Source organism: Monomorium pharaonis, chromosome 4, assembly GCF_013373865.1.
Source record: "Monomorium pharaonis isolate MP-MQ-018 chromosome 4, ASM1337386v2, whole genome shotgun sequence".
In the NCBI taxonomy this organism is placed as follows: domain Eukaryota; kingdom Metazoa; phylum Arthropoda; class Insecta; order Hymenoptera; family Formicidae; genus Monomorium; species Monomorium pharaonis.
Genome location: NC_050470.1, coordinates 26,087,553 through 26,109,471, shown reverse-complemented (window position 1 = coordinate 26,109,471; position 21,919 = coordinate 26,087,553). Strand labels below are relative to the sequence as shown.

The 21,919-nt window shown below is 31.4% G+C and overlaps 3 protein-coding genes and 1 long non-coding RNA gene across 5 annotated transcripts in view; 3 read left to right on the top strand and 1 right to left on the bottom strand.

Annotated features, from left to right (window-relative positions):
* Nucleotides 1–1,317: 1,317 nt before the first annotated feature.
* On the top strand, nucleotides 1,318–5,347 carry LOC105838645. Its single transcript, XM_012684346.3, has 2 exons — nucleotides 1,318–1,589; nucleotides 1,995–5,347. Exon 2 carries the CDS (start codon nucleotides 1,995–1,997, stop codon nucleotides 3,117–3,119), a length of 1,125 nt encoding a protein of 374 aa, XP_012539800.1. The 5' UTR covers nucleotides 1,318–1,589; the 3' UTR covers nucleotides 3,120–5,347.
* Nucleotides 5,348–6,976: 1,629 nt separating this feature from the next.
* On the top strand, nucleotides 6,977–8,546 carry LOC105838647 (SIFamide-related peptide). 2 transcript variants are annotated; one of them, XM_012684349.3, is made up of 3 exons: nucleotides 6,977–7,055; nucleotides 7,608–7,761; nucleotides 8,202–8,546. In XM_012684349.3, exons 2-3 carry the CDS (start codon nucleotides 7,632–7,634, stop codon nucleotides 8,291–8,293), a joined length of 222 nt encoding a protein of 73 aa, XP_012539803.1. In that variant the 5' UTR covers nucleotides 6,977–7,055; nucleotides 7,608–7,631; the 3' UTR covers nucleotides 8,294–8,546. The 2 variants fall into 2 exon arrangements, with proteins under 2 accessions (XP_012539803.1, XP_028046036.1); XM_028190235.1 differs by lacking the exon at nucleotides 6,977–7,055 and adding an exon at nucleotides 7,287–7,423.
* Nucleotides 8,547–10,271: 1,725 nt separating this feature from the next.
* Nucleotides 10,272–12,187, top strand: LOC105839257. The gene is made up of 5 exons (XM_036286341.1): nucleotides 10,272–10,583; nucleotides 10,764–10,951; nucleotides 11,197–11,278; nucleotides 11,346–11,442; nucleotides 11,765–12,187. The coding sequence occupies exons 1-5, from the start codon at nucleotides 10,532–10,534 to the stop codon at nucleotides 11,823–11,825; spliced, it is 480 nt and encodes a 159-aa protein (XP_036142234.1). The 5' UTR covers nucleotides 10,272–10,531; the 3' UTR covers nucleotides 11,826–12,187.
* The window catches only part of LOC105831524, a 221,029-nt gene continuing 211,041 nt past the window's right edge, over nucleotides 11,932–21,919 (bottom strand). Inside the window, exon 5 of the long non-coding RNA XR_004963098.1 lies at nucleotides 11,932–13,877. This is a non-coding gene — a long non-coding RNA (uncharacterized LOC105831524). The remainder of the gene's footprint in view (nucleotides 13,878–21,919) is intronic.

The window sequence follows — 21,919 nt, the reverse complement described above, 5'->3', positions numbered from 1 at the left end:
TCTAAAATGTATAGTACACACAACAGATAGATATGCTAGATTTTTAGTGACAGTAAATACCAATACTCAGTCATGGTATAATAAAATAACAAAACAATTAATCAAATAAATTATACAATTGTTATTGTTATTGATTAATTTAATTAATTTAATTAATTTAATTAAAAGCTTTTGGGCAAATCTCTTTTCCATCAGTTATAAACATTATTACCTACATTACAAAAAGTTCTGTTTTGAGTTTAAAACCTATAAATATTTATTAATATAAATTATTATTTCTTTTACATTAAAAAATTACAACGGCTTTTCAAACTGTTATAAAATTACCGTAATTACAAAGAAACTTGTTGTATAATTTAAGCACAGTAGTTAATAAATAAATATGTTTAGTTAATGCTTTCCTTTTTTAAGAAGAATCAATTTAGAATTATATTTTTTGAAAATAATAAGAATGTTTATTAGAATATTTCTTCTTATTGTAATAATTTAACTTGTTATTGAGAAAAGTATCTTAAATATTTTTAGTACTTTTATAATTGTTATGTCAAAAAGCATTAATAGTATAAATAATTTGACTTTCTTATAATATAAAATTTTTATGATCACTAAAATATTCTTGTTCCCAACAACTGTGCTTTGTCCATTAAATTCGCCACGACCTTCTCTTTCGAGTTTCGATGTTTCCTTTGTATACAAGCAATAATAATTGGATAAGTCAATTTGACGGTAACACGGCTTTAAATCTATACAAATAATATTTCTATACTAGGCATCCAATTCAGGGCTACCAAGCTCAAAATGTAAAATTAAAATTTTTCTCAAACAGAAAAAAACTAATTATTCGTATTACATAAAAAATTGAGCCAATAGTTACAAGAAAAGACAGTTTTATTACATAAGAATTGAATAAAAATTAAATAATTTATAACTTAAACTTTTAGATTCTTGTAGTTGTCTATAAATTATATATATTATTGTAAATATTATATGTATTATTGTAATATTGTAAATATTAAGAAATTTTAGATGTACAAATTTAAAACAAAATTATTTGAAATATATAATTTAGACATACAGATTCAACACTGTTATTTATTTAAATAAATACGAATGAGAAAAAACTCTTAGAGTAATATATTTTATAAAATATATATTTGAAAATGTAATGTTATTTTATAAATGTTTAAAGTATTTCTTGCTAACACCTAACATATTTTAAATATTTTTTTTCTTATTTCTTAATTTCTAATTAAAAATTCTTAGTATTTTATTTGGTATGAGAAAACAAGAAAGAAATTTAAGAATATCAAATTGAACAAGGCTCTATTTATGCTAAGATCGGCCCTGCTTAGTCCCAACACAATAAAACCATCAGTTGTGTGTCGAAGCAGATATTTGTATTTCAAACGTCGACATAAATACGTAGCTCTCCGTCGACGAAAGTCACTTTCAACGAATTCTTCAAACCGAAAAGGATATTATCGCAACAGGTCTCAATATTCGTCTCAACCAAATTTTTCTCGGACGATTTTTCTTTGATAATACGAATTTGTAATTAAATCAACGTTTTCTTCAACGTTTTATTAAAGGTGAGTAAAACGCGTTGTTAAATTTAATCATCTACTTCAGAGATATCTCTTGTAGCTTCGCTGTTTCAAAAGTAAAACAATTTTTTTTAATTTATCATATTTTTAGATTCAAATAAGAAATTCATGAAATATTACGACGATAAAATTGTCATGTTCAATACTCGCGCAATACTCTATATGTACAAATGTTAATTATATCATCTAAAATCAATTGAATTCCGTCTATGTCCTCATTTATCTTATATACACAACGGCTACCGAATCCCATTCTGACACTTGCGAATACATAGGAGCGCGGTCAGGCACTAGAAATTCCTCTTTAGCCATACACCCCTTCCAGTAAGCCGGCATCGGAACGCGGTGCTCCGCATCCCCTTCAGAATATTGATTAGCCATCATTTTCAGATGACGCCTATGTTCCGCTGGGTGTTCCTGTTGGCGTTGGTGGGCCGCGCCGCGAGCGTGCCAAGGCCTATCGTGGTCGAAGCTTGCGCACTGCTCTGCAATCCCGGGGCAGAGACTGAGAACGAGCAAGAACGGGATCCGGTCCTATTTCCTCGATTTTCCAAAGTAAACTGCAGACTCCAGTCATCGAGCGACGAGCACCAGGCGTGGGTTATCATCAGCCACTGCTTAAAATTGTGCAATTACGAGCTATCAATTCAGTCGGAAGTTAACTGTTTTGCTCTGAGATCGTCCCTCCAAGCGAGTAATGGATGTTATTGTGAAGCTTTAACACCCTTGAGTCCGAACACTATGCGCCTTCACGAAAACTGGAGACTCGACTTTTATGTAAAGGAGTTAGCGAAAGATGTCATGAGCACGATCCTCAAATCACCTCTCGATACACTCATCCTATGCGAGATCCATCAGGAGTTGTTCAAGAATGTATCGTTGGAAGTAGGACAGCTAGTAAAAACGTGTCAATCCTATAAAATCCCTACGGAACCACCACGCACAAGACGAGAAGAGACGGAAACTGAAACGGAACTTGATAATGAGAAAGAATCAGAGAATCCCGAAATGAACCTTAATGAACCTGATAACCACACAGAATCACCAGAAAATCTCAAAATAACCCTTTGTGAGTCTGATAATAGCGAAGAGTCATCAGAGAATCTCGAAAAGGAAATTCATGAGGAAGACAATGATATAATCAACAGATTAGAAGAAGTAACGCTTGATGTGAATGAGTACAAGACAGAATACGAGGCGAATATTGAAATTGAAGAAGAAAAAGTGCCTGAGGTGAATAATAATAGTTCGGTAGACGAAACGGAGAACGAAAACGACGTAAATCCTGCAAACGAAGAAAACATACCACCGTCGACCGAAGAAAATAAACATGATGATCCTTGGTGGTTATCTTCTGCGACTGTGATACCGGACAGTGACTTTGAAAAATCTCATGAGGTGTTAAGATTTTGTAAATTATTGTGCGAGAAACATCTTGAACATGAATTTTGTAATTGTAAAAATGTAAATAAGGTGGGAAATAACAACAAAATGACAGTTGAAATAATTAATTAAAATAAACAGTTAAAAAAATATGTGGATAAAAAATGAGGCAGGAGTGAATTGTCGTAGAAGGACAAACTATAAATTTGTATATTTTGCATAGATAAATAGATTGATTCATTATGTTAAAAATATTTCTCGCCGTAATCGAAGAGACATAAAAGATAAATAATTTAAAATGCATGATCTTCTTTTCTACTTTTGTTATTTTTAAATTGAGTTTTGTTCTAATATTTTATCATATAATAATAATCTAATAAAAAAAGGTAAATTAACAAATTATTAACTGATAGTAAATTATTATCTGTTGTGATATTTTGTAGTATGCGTAGTTTAAAAAATTACACAATATTACTGTTAAATCGAAATAATTCGAATACTGTGTGTTTCAATTTGTCATTCCATACATTTATTTATAAACAAATTTGTATTTTCTATTTTTTAATATACTGGCTTCTTTTATATGTGCGATATGTATTCTTTTACACTGTTAATTCCATTGCTCCTATTTAATATTTAATTAATTTGAGTAAATTAATGAGAAAATATAATAAGAAATACTATATTAATATTACTTACCTGCTCAATATATCGTTGATTTATTAAATTTAACATTCATGTCTTTTATCAAAATCCATGACATATTAATTAGGAGTAGTAGCGACCTACGAAATAGTTCAAAATGATTTAAATTGTGTGATTAATAATTTGACACTGAGTTTAACAGTGTAATTTTTATACGTATTTATATTATCAATTTTTATTTTATTTCCATCAATCGAATGAAGTCAAAATAAAATGTTTCATAAAAAATTAAAAGTAAAATAAATTATTATAGAAAAAGTTTTATAAAAATTATTAACAATGTCTACTATTAAAATTGCAGTAATACGAAACATTAAGTTAACGATTATAATATAAACGGTAAGATTTTTTACTGAGTGTTTAACATTGTAATCGCTTTAGACTTAAGAATTCGACACAGGTCCAATTCACACGGCTGCATTATTTGTTTTGTTTCAATAAATACACAACGATGAAATTTTCGTCAATCTTGATTTAGATACACAGTTCTTAATGATTTCAGTATTATATACTTTTCTAAAAAACTTTAGTTATGTAACGAAACACAATCAAATTAAATATATATAATTAAATGACTTTTATTCAATTTATTTATAGTTACAACGTGTAGAAAATAATTAAAAATAAAAATAATACGTTTTAAAAAATGTAAATATATTATTATATATTAACATATTATTAATACTTCTTTATGATATTACAGAATCTATAATATCGAGATGTTGCCTTTTCATCGTATTGTGTATATATAATACATAAATTAAATAATAATATTTCTGTATTTGTTTTGCATATATCTGCTTTTCATGTAAAAATATTCTAATAGATAGTCCTTTTACATAATTGATAATCACAAATATAAATAAATAATTGTTTCCTAATAGGTAATAATTGATAAATAGATTAAGATAACTAAATTTAATAAAAATTAATTATTTTATATGTATTAATTACTTATATAAAATGCTATTTTTCGTTTATACAAATTAATTAATATCTATGTATGTGTCTACATAGGCATGTATATAGATATTTGGTCGAAAGGCTTGCGACGTGTGAACAGGACATAGATGTGTGTGATATGTGTATTATGCAATAAATTCTACTACATGCGCGCACGATATGCACGTGCATTCTCGCGCTAATTATAGTTTACTTAAAGCAACTAATAATTTTTATATCATGATAAAGTGTACATTTAATAAGTTAATAAGCAAACAAAACAAAATCCATGTCTTCCACATTGTAGTTCTATTATTCTCTTCAACAGCGCGACCGCTTTATATTACACAAGTGATAAATGTATACTTATAAAATACAGATAGATTATTCGTTGTTTATACCATAAGTCTTGGCCGATATTAATACGTCATCGATTACTTCTGATCGAAAACTTGTAAAATAACGATTATATCGATCGTGCAGAGAGTAATCAGCAGCGTGTTTGTTAATATCGTGCCAAATTAAGAAGAAAAAGTTGTGACGCGACAATAAGACGTAGAATCTAGTATGCCTATACGATGTATTTTCAATCGTATCATACTCTTGATTATCAATCGATAAACTCATATTTTGATTCTTTGAACTTTTTAATACAGTAGACTCGTGTCTGTATTTGTAAAAGAGCAATGATTAAAGAGTTATTTTAGAATGCCTGGAAAAAAAATTGTTATAATTGTACAATTTAATTATATACATAAATGTATTAGAAAATCGATCGATTATCGAGAGTATGATTAAATTTGGCTGTATTAATTTATTATTTTATATTAACGTATATGTAATTATTTATATAGTTACATAGTTATATGTGTATGTTAATTATATTAATATATAAATATTATATTACATTATAAATATCAAATACATATACATTACATATACATATTGATATAAATATTCAATTATATAAAATACATTTATACATATATGCGTACACTTACATACGTACGTACATATATATACATACGTGTATATACAATAATAACATGAAAAAACACAACACTAAATATCACATTTTTTTCATGCATTTATCTATTTAATAATTATATAATTTGTAACATGTAATATAACAATACACAAGCAAAATACTATTATTTCAAAAAAATTTACAAACTAAATAAAACAATACTATTAAAAATTTTTTATTATGTGTTATTGTGTGAGTAAGTCTGTTCCATTTAAATCACAATTTTTTAAATTATATGTATAATATATTTAGAAAAGTCGATTGTAAATTATGTATATACAACAGAAAAGTTTAATATATACTATATATGCCTAGTGACACAGTAATATAAAATAATGTTTATAACAATGAAAATTTCAAATTAATTATCATTATTTTAATATTATATTAAAAATCAAAACAACTTATAAATAATGGTAATATAACAAATTTGAATTACTAATTTGTGGATTAATTATCTTTAAATCGTTTCAAACATACATTAAATTATGTTGAATATTATATTATATGCTGATCATTATATTATATGCTGAAAATATAGCAAAGTCTTTTATCGACCAATAGTGAATGAAAGTATTTAGAGAAGGTAACAATACCCTGTCGATAATAATACCTTAGCAATACCTGATGTTAGCTAGCGTATCTGTTAGCAATGAAAGATAAGTCTCTTTCAGAAGTTATATAGATTCGAGTTTGAGAAAATATCAACAATAGATATGTACTATTTTAATACGACCACTTCTTGGTAATATTTTTAAAACGTTAAAAAAATTACTTAAAAAACAAGTATTTATTTAACTACTTATCGATGAATTGTGTACTTTATCAAAATTTTATACAAGAGAATTTTTTAAATAATTGTTAAAGCAATACAGTATATTACATAATAGAATAAAAAATATTTCTCATTTTTGTTATTTCTCTAACTTATACTTATTTACATTATATTAGAGTTATAATTTAAAAAATCATTATACTAAGTTACTAGAGATTTACTTTATTAATAAACATTTTCTTTAAATTTTTTACGATAAAATCATGAAATTTAAAGTTGTTACTAATGTACTTTATAGTAAAGTACAGTATTTTAACATATATTATAAATGTTTAACAAAAACAATGTTCAATAAAAGTTTAATCAATATTAATCTTAAACTTAAATAACTTATTACGATTTACTACGATTCATAGTCCGTGTGATGCGACCGAAGCAATCTTTATTTCCCTAAAGTAAAAGGCAATCAGGATGGTCTTCAATTCCATTACACTTTCTGATAGCTTATTATCTTTTTCATGCACCTTGTAGCATTAGCTCTCTTATAAAAGCCGAATCAACTAGTGAAGAAGCATCAGTCGAGTACCATCCTTCTCTCGGATACATTCTGTTTACTCAGGTAAAAAATATTACATACTTTTAATAACAATTTTATTTCGTAAAATCTTAAGCGTGAATCTAGCTTTTTACAATCAAATGTTTCCGATTCCAATAACTTTTCAATTTCGTGAAGCTTTATATGATATTCTTGCACGCAAGTTGGTCATTGTCAGTTATTACGAATTTTGATATTTCGCTCAAATCAATACTCTGTTAGACGAACCAATGACATTACTTGCAAATAATGTAGGTCGACTGCGTTTGATAGAGACATTTGTCTTCGAGTCGTTTCTCCAAGTATAAAAGCTCACGGCTCTTGCGTCGTATGTAACATTTGGTGACCGACAATCTTCTAAGAATCAAGCTGTTTCGTTCGTCCAAAAAAGAGTAAGAATTTTTCCGCGCGTTTATTATTAAATTTATTTATTACAAAATTTTTTTAAATTTATCATTACTTATCTCCAATTATTACAAACTTAATAATGACTTATAATATGACAACAAAATGAGATATTAATTATAAAAGATTGTTATTATAAATAATTAACAAATTCTTCACTTTCTGTTTCAGACGAAAACAAATCACCGTGCCAACATGGTTTCTATTCGTTTTATCCTAACTATTGCCGTTATCATGGTAGCCTTCGTCATTAGCGCAAATGCAGGCTACAAAAAACCACCCTTTAACGGTAGCATATTTGGCAAACGATCCAATACTATTACTGGTAAGATAGTTTTGCATTTGTTTAGAATAGCCACAAAAAAAGATTGATTTTATCAAAGAAAGATCAATATCAAAGCTTACATTTACGTAAATAAGTAAAGCTAACTCCATCTGTTAGATAGGCTTTACATTAAAATATTGATTAATATAATTTTATTTTAATTTATTAATATAATTTTAGAATATTTTCTTTTATAAAAATTAGTTATAATAAAATATCTCGAATCTGCATTTCTTGTTCTACAAAATTTTATTCAATACTTTATAATCTTTTTATATTGAAAATTATTGGAGAATGAAAATAGCAATTTTCAGTATATTTTTTAATAAAAGTAATTGCTTATAGAACTTCTTTGCAGCAATCCATTTTTATGAGATTTCTTTACTGTTTATTTTTATTATTTTTTACAAAAATAATCAATACACTGTATTTCTATTCAGATTACGAAGTTACCAGCCGCGCTCTATCAGCTATTTGTGAAGTTGCCAGCGAAACCTGCACTGCTTGGCTGTCTCACCAAGAATCCAACTAAAGATCATAAAACCGATCGAGATAATTCTCGCCGACTGATGAATCCATATGAAACAATGTAACTAACCGAATTCTTGTAAAGTATCCGTAATAATGTGCTTAAAAGTTCATCACATTGTTTTCTATCGATAATCGTTACATTTCGCATCATGTCTAATCATAACTTTATATTTAAACAATATTTATAATGGTTTAAGCTTCCACAATTTATTTAACATGAGTCCTAAATAAAATATTATGATTTCAAAAGCTAATTCATATTTTAATTATCTTCTCCTGTTCCACATGATTATTACATAAGAATATTGACTAATATTGATCCGTTTCTATTTTTATTTCAATTACACCGTATTTTCACGAAAATGTTTAAAATAATTATATAATAATAAAATCACTTAAATACAAACTAATGTTTAAAACAGTGAAGTGTATATTTAACAAAATGTTTGATTTGAATAATTATAAAAGTTCATTGAAACTCAGTTAAATGTAGATTAGAGAAATAATTTGATATGGAAAGCACGTGCCGTTTACTTGACTGGATAAGGGTTATAGGCTATTGTTTTTACGGCTAAAAAACTTACAATGCGGAGCAATCGCAAAAGTATTGACGTATAAAATGTGTGTTGATATGTATAATATATTTTATTTTATCATTTTATAAGTAGGTAAAATATTTTATATTTGCACATAAATATTTTAACATAGTTTAATTGTAGTAATAAAATTGTTTTAATAAAAAACTTTATTTTTACAATATTAGATTTTACTTTACAGTAATCATTGAATTATATTCAGAAGTAAATCAATAAGCATTGCATATTAAAATGCAATATAAAATTGTATTTTTAAAGAATTTGTTAAAAATTCGTGATAGATTCAGTTACGAAGCACTTCATTGATAGGACGATAAATCTTCCGCTGATAAAAGGCAATCGAAAAATTTATTCTCGACATTGTTAAAGACTAACACACATTGGCGTTAATTTACAAGAAGTACATGAACTAAATATTTAATTACTCTTTAATCGAGTATAAATACATTGAACCTGATGGAATTGAGCTCATTGCATTTAGTTTACTTTCAGGTAAGGGATATTATTTGTTATTTTGTTAATTAAAATCTATTTTTTATTAAACTTTGTTATAAAAAATCTGCAGTTTTTAATATTTTACTTCTGTGACATTAAATTAGAATAACCAATATCTTTCCTATGGTTTGAGTTAAAAGAGCAAATGTCATACCTCTGCGTATAATGTGTGCTTTTTACGGAATTTTGAAGCAAATAGTTTCACAGCTGTGTTATTATAATAAATGTTCCATGATTTAATTTTCTGTTTCGTATATGTTGATGCTTTCGAGAAAATTAACTTTGTTATTCTGTTATTCGGATCTATTTAACGCAAAACATATTTTATTAAATTAAAATTCTTTTATTTTTTTTATTAATAGTTTACTTAAAAACTTTTTATCTCTGGCATTTTTTGATAATTTTATCTAATAATACTAAATTTATTTTCAATGAAATTTTCTTATATTTTATTTTTTAAAACTTAAGCATATTTTTACCCAAACAATACAATCGTAAATTCGAACAGAACAACAAATATAATTTATGTCCATAAAAATATTATCCGTATATAGAATTTTAAATTCTGCACCGAAGGCGTTATTGATCACGCGTTGGTGATTTCGAAAATTCTTTATTTATCTCCACCCATCATACATTTGCGTAGCAGTACGTTTCAAACATTTTCTGTAACATCCTGCGACGCATCAATTCTAGAATGCATTTTATTCTTGCGGGCGCGCGGTTGAATATTCCTGTGCGTGTTACGCGAACAAGGGCAAACAGTCGGCGTGATTCAAATGCGATGGGGTTTCAACGACGTGCAAACTTCTCGTCAATTCTCCTTCGCCCACAATCTTCGAGCACACTGGTCCACTCTTCGCAGTAATGGAAGAAGCCGTACGTACGCGAAAAATCGCTCAGTGTTCACCGAACGACTGCGAGACGCACATCCTTTTCACGAGAATCGGCAGATTTCTATGGCAGTTATGCGTCGGCCGCGATCGAAGATGCCACGTCAATTGGCATACGTTCGTTAACCGAAATAATTGTTGCGTTCGATTCTGAGACGTGTAATCGGTGTAATGTGCTGGTCAAAGCGTGAAATTGCTCTTGTAGACTGAACTGCATTTGATTCATTACAGGAACTAAACCGCGACTTCTTCAAAATGATGTTACACTCGATTCACAGTCGACATATCAAAGGTGTCTTTTTCCATGGTGAGTTAATTGATATTTTTATATATTATTTACAAATATTTAATTTATATATGGTTTGTGAAGATTATGTACATTTAATGCTCATTTAAATATAATAGAAGTACTTTGTCTAAATTTAAACGTTAAACATACACATACACATTAATTTTTAACATTATTTTTTGTACAATATATGTTCAGCTTTTCTTATTGGAGTTGTCACCTTGCTGGTTTGTCAAAATATTACAACAGCGGATGAAGTGCCGGCATTCTTTTTAAAAATTGCGAAAATTCCTACCCTGCCTCGAGTAGGTCGAAGCGGAAGATTTGAAGATTTCTTTTACAAAGCCGAAAAGCATATACCTCGAATTGGTAGAAGCAATCAACAGGTATCTGATTACTGGAATATAGAACTTATAATTATAATTATTACAATAATTTTTTTTATTATTTTATATCCCTCTCTCTCTCTCTCTCTCTCTCTCTCTCTCTCTCTCTCTCTCTCTCTCTCTCTCTCTCTCTCTCTCTCTCTCTCTCTATATATATATATATATATATATATATATATATATATATATATATATATATAATTATACTAAATAATTACACTAAATCCCGATTTGTATGTTTCAAGTCAACCAATGCTTTATCGTCGCAAGATGAACAGGAAGCTTATTCTGGTTTAACCAAAAGGCGTATAGATTATCCCTCGAAAGGTAAAAGATTTATTATATTGCTTTATATATTTTTTCTACGTGAATAAATCTTTACAATGTTTGTCAGTTGAGGAATGGACCTGGCAGAATTTTCCTCTAGCGATTGAAGGTCCGAGAGAATTGTGGCGGGCATTAGCTGGATATTCAAGAGGTGGTAGCGATGAGTAAGTTTTACCAAATGGCATTATTTAAAAAGACATTTAATTTTCTAACTAACGCAATTTAAAATAATAAAATTATGTACAATAATTAAAAAATTACTACATTTTATTAAATTTATATAATATCTTTTTAAACATACATATATATATATATATATATTCACACACATATACTTATATTTGTTTTCATAAAATTTATAAAATGGAAGTAATTATTAGAAATATATAGTCTTACATATTATATTTTTATATCTTTATGTTTTTAATAATATATATTATGTATCAAATATTATACATACAATTAACAGTTATTTAATTGATTTAGAATCGAAAATGAAGTGTGGCAGAGAAAAAAAAGAACTGGTGCAACCACACAAGCAAAATAGCACATACGCAGAATTTCTTCATCGCTTTGGGATTGATTAAACATTATAAGATTTTTGATGTTATGACGGTGACGGGAAATAATTAAAAATAATAAATGCGTAAATATAAAGTAATTTTGCTTTAAATTTTTCTGCGAATTTAAAGGCTTCAGTACATAATCAATCTTCGAAGATAAGTCTTAATTAGTTTTCTGACAATAACATTCAATGTATTAGCAAAATTTGACAAATTGTAGAAAAGATAATAATAGTTTCGAAAGCAGATTCTTAATATTGTACATTTCATAATTAAACAATTTTACTAATTGTTCCTATTAATGTTCAAATATTTATCCAAAGACAATAAAATGTGAAAAATTTCATTTCTTCTCCTTATGTTTCTCGTATCCTAAATCAATAAACCTTAAGTTAAGAATTTGTTCCATAGCATGCATACATTATGCTTTACGCAGTATTTTATATCACTAAATTATCGCAAGTAAAGACATTTTATATAGGATATAATTAATTTTTAATTTTATAAATCGCTTAACCAATCTACGTTACATTAAGATTAAGATTTTTATCAGTTTTGTAATTGTAAATGTTATTTCTACATGTGATATTAATTTATTATAATTAATTTATGAATAAGAAGTATTATTCATTCAAAATAATAAAGTAAAATAAAATAATTCTAAAAAAAATTGTGCAAGTAGAAACTTACACATTACTTCTTCATAGCTTTTAAGTGTGAAATTAGATTTGCATATTGCTTTCTCATAGTTTTTAAGTATACAATTTAGAAATTTGCAAGAAATTTGCTAAATCTTTTTTAATCAATAGCAAATTGTTTTGTTCAAGTCTTTAAGTGTTAAGATATAAATCTATTTGGTTAATTTGTATATATGGCAAATTAAATCCCTTCTTGACAAAAACTCAAGTAAATAAATTTTATTCCTTACATAAATCAAACTTATTGATATTACAATTTAGAACTTTATCAATAAAAAATAGATATAACTTGCAATATGTTTTACCCAATGCTTTGAACAGCAAGTTACGTTTTATTGCAATAGTCGACATCTTTGTATCACAGTAATCTCAGTATAAATAAACTCTCGATATTTTATCGGTTTTCTTTTAACACGGAAATGTCAGATTTCTCATTGAATATATAAGCTGTGTATAAATAAATATCTGAAGTAATATGCTACAATATAATATTTTAATAAAATTTTTTATTAATTCCGAATTAATTGCTATTTTTATATTATAGTAAGATTCATATTTGTATGGTCTACGAATTTTATAATAAATAGATATATATTTTATTACATGGCTATAGCAATAACTTTTCTAAATATCAAATAGAAAACAAAGAATTTGATTTTTGAAATATTTGAAGAATTGAACTTTCCGGTGACATTAGGTAGAGATTTCGTGGAAGTAGTTGTATTTAAAAAATGGGTGTAGGAAACAATCGCAAGCTAAACAAAAAAATTTGGAGTGTATAATATGCATCTCTCATTTATAATTTGCACTTTCATTTATTTTTTAACTTTATCTGTCGATTAATCAATTCGTTTCTTTTCGTCAACTTTTTTTTTTTAAGTGGCTAGAGAGAGAGCCAGCGTAGCCACAATGTCTCGGCCAATGAGTAGCACACAGGACATAACAAAAGTAATTTGTCTTGTTTTTAGCTTTAAATTTTCGCTTTTATAGAGCTTGTATTTCTACGAGATTGTATTTCTAGTTTGTATTTCTACCCTTTGGCCCAAACGTGGATGTGGCACGGATGAACACCATACAAAATGATTTTATTGACAGTGTCAAAAAGTGAATGTGGTACGTAGTTCTACATTCACGTTTAGCACTGATGTTACAATTGCTGTATTCATATTTTGGTGTGGTAAAACTAAATAGCGATCGTAGCAGTTCCTAACTTCTGTTGGTAAAATATCGATGTAGAAACGCAACGCGAAATTGTAGAGTGTTGGAGCTCAAGATGTCGCCAGTTAGACCATTTGATATACATGATTGAAGAAGGCATCACTAGGTAGCGCCATCGATCTGTAAAACACAAGCATTCTCTACCATTAACAGATCTCTAATAATAAATTGTTGTAATTACAATAATTCTTGTCTTTAAAGTGATGCTTTGTATTTATATTCTGTCCCTGTAACCAGTAATTTTAATTTATTATACGGTAACCGCGAAGCGATTCACTTTCTTCGGCTTCCTAAATCCCAACATGATTAAGGAAGATGTCTTTTTCTCTTCATCCATCATATTTCTCATAATTTTTTTTTTTTTGTATGTACATATTTAATAATTAAAATATTTTTTGACATTCAACAATTTTTACTTGTATTATATAATGTTATTTCTACAGACTAATGAATTAAGAAAAGTTTCGAATGCAAGGGATATAAGTATATCCTATAACTTTTTAGTTAAATATAACTGAACATGTATAGCTCTGTTTACTTTTTAAGATAAGTATAGCTCTTAACTACAATAGTTTTGTGATTTGATACAAGTATATAGATTCAAATTATCTACAGGTAGTAGTTGTAAGAGAATTAAGATGCAAGTTCCATGCGTAACTCGATCCCTTCTGAAGAAAGTTTCATCAACTTATACTCGTACATTAAAAAAGTTTTTTTTATTTTCCACCAAATAACAGCAACAATAAAAAATCTTGAAAAAATAAATTTTTGAACGTGGCAACCTTTGCACTGATATTTGCCGCTGCACGACGAAACCCACTAGCACAATAATTAGCTTTTAATAACTGTATAATTCTCCGAGTAATCCCTCTCAGTCTAATTGCAATTAAATTCCACGTGCATCGATATCTCTTAAAACTGCAACCACACATCAGCGCGAACTTTTCAAATAATTATTATGCGCATTATTTAATTCAGCTAATTACTTATTACGCGCCGAATGTGTCTATTCGAGAAATTAAGCACGACCTCCTCGGCGGCACGCATTTCCAATTTTTCTTCGGCATTCTTTGCATAATAATCGTGCGCGATGCATAATTCGCGCGCGCACGAAACGTCGTTTTCTCTGCCGCTTTCTTCGACCACGTGCGATTTTCGTGCGGCAATTTTTCCGCAGTCGCTTTCGCCCGCGAAGTGGGCTGCAACTTGTGCGAGGGGCGCCTTTTTCGCGGGATCGCATCTTAAGGATACCAATGCCGTCACGTCGACGAGTATGTACATCGTGCGCGACGCGGATCGGCCAGGTTCGCACGTAGCAATTTGCGGAAACCGCACGTAACGCGCGCTCCGTGCCGACCCGAGCCAACACAAGCGAACGTTTCCATGGAGTGTTACGTAACGGATCGACGCTAGATCGACGGCCGAAGTAACTGTATTTTCGAAGAAGCGACCGCCAAAGAGCGAAATCACCGAACAAAACTTAGCCTAGGGCTAGCTTGGCGGGGATGATAGAGGTGTGAGGTATATCGATAGCTTTCATGGAGTTCTTACCATTTTCGTGAAAATCTGCCGATTACAGCTTCAATCTACCCGAGTAAATGTTTTCGAGATTTGCAATCATGCAATTTGTTTCCTATTAGTAATTGTATTTTGTTAAATGTCACTTTGTATTTGATATTTCCGGATTATCAATATCATGGTTCAACTGTTTTGTTCATATAATTGTACGTGTCTCTAATGCTGCACGAATAATTTGCACATATTCTACATGATTATAATATACTGTGAACACGTCGCATTGTTAAGGTTTGCGTCGTTTAATCATACCTTTTTGCGAAATAAAAAATATTACGTGAAAATTTTTCTGCAAGTCACCGTCGACTTTAGTCCGATCAGCAGCCTGTACAATGTTGCATGAGTAGATATTTTCCTAGTCGTATTCAGTAATCTATTCAAATAACCGATTATTACATTTCGACCTTGATGTTTTGCACCGTTCGGGAATGAAAATGACACGTTAAAAGCACAATCGTTACAGGTGGCGAGCGAATGTTGCAGCTACTCTCTCATCCTGTCACATAATCGTATTTGTAAAGACAATGTATTGTTGCAAAGCGTAAAATGTTAATTTTAGGTAAGAAGCAGTATTATTAATTGATAAAAGTAAAATTAATTTATGTGTTGTAATACAATTTATACATATGATTACAATATCACTTGTTTAATATAGAAATTAGTAAAACTATATGTACAATTATTAAAGATAATAACATAAACAGTAGATAACAAAAAAATTTACAATAAATCAATGTTCTAACCTTCTAACATAAGCCTTCGCATCAATAAATTATTTTTCTAATTTTATCGTATTTTACTCACTTTTTATTCTCTTTTATTTGCATTATTGTAGTAATGCAAAAAATAAATATCAAATACAATCTCTGCAATTGATTGTGTGCCTTTGAAAACAACATCGCAGCACGGGCGATCTTATATGCAAAAAAAAAATAGTATTTACCGCGGAGAAGCACAGGCGGAAAAACGGCGCGGAGCAAGGGACGAAGCTAGCAGGAAGGTCTTCGAGGCGGAAGTTGCATGGCCAGCGCGAACAATGCGTGTCCCGCGAACGGTCGTTTAATAACCCTGATTTGCCGTTTATACGGGAGGTCATGGGGGAGGTGGAAGTGGGCCGCGAGAAGCACGGAGGAGAGGAGAGAGGTGGCGGAGGGTGCTGATGATGGGACGAGAGGGTGAGCATCGGGATCGCGCGCAACAACCGTACATAATCACGTAATGCGGTTATCATGCCAATTGCGTAAATATTTGAGCCAATTTGTGGCATGCAACGGATTTACTCTCTTCGACTCATGACTTTGCAAGAGGGAGAAAGAAAGAGAGAGAAAGAGAGAGAGAGAGAGAAAGAGAGAGAGAAACCACTGTCCGATCAGGGCGACCTATTACAGCCAACTTGTTGGCGTTTGCTGACCTGCGGGTCTCCACAACTCTCTTTCTCTGTATTTTCCCTTATTCTCTATATTTCCTTCCCGTTTCTACCATCTCGCCCGTCCGGATGCCAACGGAGGAACAGAGAAAAAAGCTGACTGCCACGCGCAGAAACCGCGGCGGCGCGGCGGAAACGTTCTGCTTGCAGTAACTTTTGATCGTACCACTTTTAGCAACCATTCGCTGTATCTACTAAGAAAGGATGTCGGCTTATTGTTATATAATCTGACTTGGCGAAGTGATGAAAGATCTAATTATAAAGATATACTAAGTTTCCTGCAATTTTATATGTACAAATGAACGGAAAGATTTCAAGCACTTCATTCATCGTTAGATCGCGTAGCAAACATCAACTTGAAAACTCAAGAGTCTCAACTTCTTTCAAATTCAATGAGAATTTCATTTCCGTCAAAATCCCTATTTCCTCGAATTGAGAGTATGAGAAAACTATAAGAAAAGGGGAAAAAGGATGAAGGGGAGAGAAACTGGCGCCTCTTCTGAAGCATGTAATCGCTCTGCGTGGTCGTATGTTGCCAGCCAGCCAGCCAGTCAGCCAGTCAGCCAGCCAGCTAGCCAGGACCCAATTCCTGGTACTTGGCTTCGGCCGTAGACTCGGGCTTCCACTCCTGCATGTATCCGTTTGTCCGTCCCTCCGTCCGCGTGCCGCCCTCTCATCCACGCAGGTAGAACAGACGGGCAGCCGCGGATCAATTAGTGCACAAGTGTGGACCTCGTAAACTTGCAGGACCTGCCGTGCCGACTTCCTCTCGGACAGACTTCCATGAAAGAATCAAGCTGATCCAACCGCACGACACGATCTTTGACTTGTAATTGTCTAACGCGTTATGATAAGGGACAAACTTCCCGGTCCTAACTCTCGCTATAATTCGATCAATTCATTATTATAGATGCAGAAAGAAGATAAAGTGCTTTAGCATAAACACTTTTTTTCAAAATATTCAATAATTTTGTAATGAAACAAATTTTATTAAAGTTATATAAAATTATTGAATTTTATCTAACATAATCGTATATCCAACTTTGCTAAGAGATCAAATGTAGAGATGGAAACGTGTGCCTAACATCAACATTTCGAGGATCATGCAGACATGTCCGAAGAGTGTTGAATTCTCTCGAAACTTCTAGCGGTTCATCGATTGATTTCTAACAATGGGGATACGTAAGAAAGGTCGGAAGGTCGTCGTTTCGTATACAAGGCGTCATCCGCGACAATCATTGTGCGTCTCGGCTGTTGTCTTCCCTTTGGCGTAACGCGTTCAGAAGCGTGTGAAGAGATGGTGCGAGAATAGGGAGCAGAAAAAGTGGCGAGAAGTTGAGGAGCACGAACAGAGGCGCCTTGTCATGCCGTGTAATGACGGCGGAGATGCGCGACGTCCTGTTGGGGGAGAAAGAGAGAAAGAGAGGGAGGGACGGGGGCAGAAACTCGATGAGAGAACGGGGAAAAAGGAAAAGAAGCAATAACCGTTCTTTATCCACCTCGCTGAGATAAAGCCTTCTCAGTTAGTTGCAACAGAGTCGAAAGATATCTCTGCTACTGTTGGTACAGTCGATCTTCTCTTACTGTCAGTACTTGCCGTTTATACTTTTACTGAAATGTGAATACACCCTTTTCTCTTTCCCTATGATACCCGATATGTGAATATTATAAACCTAATAATAATCGAATAATATTTATAGAACTATAGTCTATCAGAAACGCCTTCAGATAGTCAAATAACGTTCGTGGCAATTATATGTGCAAGCCATAAGAATATATAATATTTTATAAAATTAACAAGCATATATATAACATATATATAAATATTATAAGACGAAAAATATTTTTATTCTAGAAATAATACGGTAATTTTTTAATATTAACATTCTTTTCGTAAAAGATTAAAAGAATTTCAAAAAAATTTTTCTTCCAATTTTCTTATTCCTTCTTTGCAGCCGGTTTTTAACTCTAGAGACAGCCTTGAGAATGAGTAGCGTCAAAAGGACGCTACCGTACTGATATTATCAAGCGTTGGCAATTAATCGTCCCGTGAAAAACATGAATGGAAGAAAGCAACGCGGCGCCTTAGCCGTCGACAGGAAACGGCTCCGAAGATGACGTTTCCTTCGAGGGGAAAAAAAGGAAGAATCTTCGAAAGTCGGCCCCTTTTCTCAAGAGTGATTATTTCGAAGAGGGCGGTGGGGCAATTTAACGTTGGGATCCTCTTAGAGTTTACTGTCGATTTATGCCATCAATTTCGAATTTTCAGTGAGAAAGTTCGTCTTTCTTCGGATTCAATTTAAACTACTACTCAGAAAGCTATAAGCTTGTTCAATTTTTGGTCAAACATTATTTTTCATTTTTACCTAAAATAATTGTTTTATGTTTAAATTATAAAGATTAAATTATAGTCACAAATTTTCTTCTTGTTCCATCACTTTAACTTTTCTTCTGGAATAATAAATCGTCCCTGATTAGGAAGAAATCATAAAACGCCAAAATATCCATGTTTTCTAAACACATGTCATTATCGTTAAAGTAATCGCCCTATTAATCGATTCATAAATTCTTTAGGAGAATAGAGCGGTAGTCAAACTAATCTCTTAATATCGCTGACTCTCTTTGGGAGGTAGTGTCGTAATTTTCCGAAGCGCATCTAGGTGTCAAATCGCATGTTTCTGTGATGTTTCTTTGAAAAGAAAAAGAAAATAACATCATCTTACGGAATTTATGCTCGGCCCAAATCGATAAAACTATACATTAACGAGGCCATTGAATCGGTTTTCATTGCTGTAGCGAAAGAAACTATCGGCTGCGCCTTTTTTCCTCCCGCTTCACGTGAGAAGTGGCACTAAGTCTCCGCAAAAGACCCGCCCAAAAAGAAATGAAGAGATTGTAGACCTCGAGAGTACTATCTTCACGCTAACGGTGTGTTTTTTTAGTCAAATGGGTATTAAAGAGTAAAGTTCATTGTTTTGAAGCACTTTACTAAATAAGCAAATAGGTGATAGGCGATTGCCGACTTTATCATTAAAACTAATTTTTTTTTAAGTGGCATTAAAATAAAAGATTTTAATTAAATGTGTAAAATATTTAAATGTGATTGTTATATATGTCGAATGTCACAGGATGCAAATGTTCAATTATGTAAGAAAAGTTAATGTAACGTGTTGAAAAAAAAGATAAAAGCAAGGTAACTGTTACACATGATACTTACGCAAAACTACTGATCAAAACGTAAATGACAGTCAATGCAAAGGAGGTGACTGAGCCCACACAGGTACGCGGACCACTCGATAAACAACTCCCTATAGCCAGCGTAGAGACATAGGCACGGGCGTTAAATGAAATTAGCACGGCATTTAGTTAAGTTAGTCGGTCCGTTTAGCTGATCCTCTGGGTTATAAATTATTCTGGAATGACTTGCACACACCGAAGCAGATAGGTGAGGAAAGAGAGAGAAAGAGAGAGAAAGAGAGTCGACTCGAACGAGTACCAAACGGGAGAGAAAGGGACAACGCAAGCGAAGACAGTAAACCAATGCGAAGCTATATATTAAGAAAGATAATTTGTTTCGCCAGCGCGCGATATTTTTATTAACATAGTATCCAATACTTTAGGCGGTCGGTTTCAAGATAGGTACATATTTTAACGCCAACACTAAACATGTATCGTTTCATAAAGCCAAACATATTTATTTTAACGTATTTTAACATATAAATGTATGTCGAAACAATAAGATAATAAATATTAGTCGACTTGGAATTAACACTAACAAAAGTCTGACAATGAGTAAAATATTTCACGTGCTTAACAAGAATATTTATACTTATTAATACTTATTTATTACCATTTAGTTTTTTTTTATTTATTGATTTTTACAAAAATGTGACTTTAAATAATCAAAAAATTATTTTTATACTTCAATTCTTTTTGCAATCGTTTTATAAAGAGAAGTACAACAATGATCACCGAACTACAAAGAATAGGCGATCATGGTTATACGGCTGAAAGAATGAAAAAAGATAAACGACGGCCGTTGAGGAGGCGTGAAACGTTGGCGCCTGGCGCTCGTAAGAGGAAACAAGGTACGCGTTTCATAAGAGGTAAAGCCGGACTATGAAAATTAAGCTAGTTTGTAATGCTTGACTACTTTTAAAATAAATCGACTGTGACCAAAAAATTTTAACTTAATGAAATTTTAAGCAACGATATCAATCATCTGTATTATTGCAATCAAAAGTTTTTAATAAAACAAATTGCTTCTAAAAATATTACATTTGAGTTATTTGACTGTAATCCATAAGAATTCTTATAATTTTCACAATTTCTGTGATAGGAAAGTTTCTTCCTTATAAATATCTGTATATTAATAGGGTTATGTGACAGCAGTTCTTTTATTTGAATACTAAACATAATTCAAAAATAAAAGACAAAAAGTAAAGAATAGAAAGCATCAAAAATCAAATGTTATATCTGTAGAATCATACCATCTCACATGAATGAGTTAATTATGTAATAATACAAGAACTTTTTTACTAACAAAAATTACACGCTAGAAATAAATATTAATAAATCTTAGGTGATGAAAATAGCATTCAATACGATATCCGCGAGCTTCTTTCTTCATCATATGTCGTGACAGTCTTTTGGTGTATCTTCTATTTGGTCACAACGATTCATCTTTGCCGAACAAGCGTAACGAAGCCGCGTGGACAGCGGCGTGGAGCGGACTCGAACATGGGATATCACCGGTTTGGAAACCTCGAAAGCAATTATAACCGAATCCCTAAATACCCATCACCGAGCTACACGGGGTCTTTGTCTCGCGTACCTGTAAGCCGGCTTGTTTCACAAACGAGGGTAGGTCGGACTACAAAGATAGGCCGCCGCGAAGAATCGGGGACTGGTTGACCCAATGCGGTGATGGCTCAGACCCCGTCAAGGGTGGCCCCGGATCGAGATGGCCTCCGGAGAGGGGAGGCACGTTTTTTGCATCAAATATTTACACATTTTTATTGGGTGCTAAATCCATTCGGGATCATCACGCGGCACCCGCGATCCTATCTCCAGGGGTCGGTTACTCGCTCGTCAAGGGACTCGGTTGTCTCGCGCCCTCATTATATGCCGTGCGATGCTTTTCTTCGCGGCAGTTTATGAC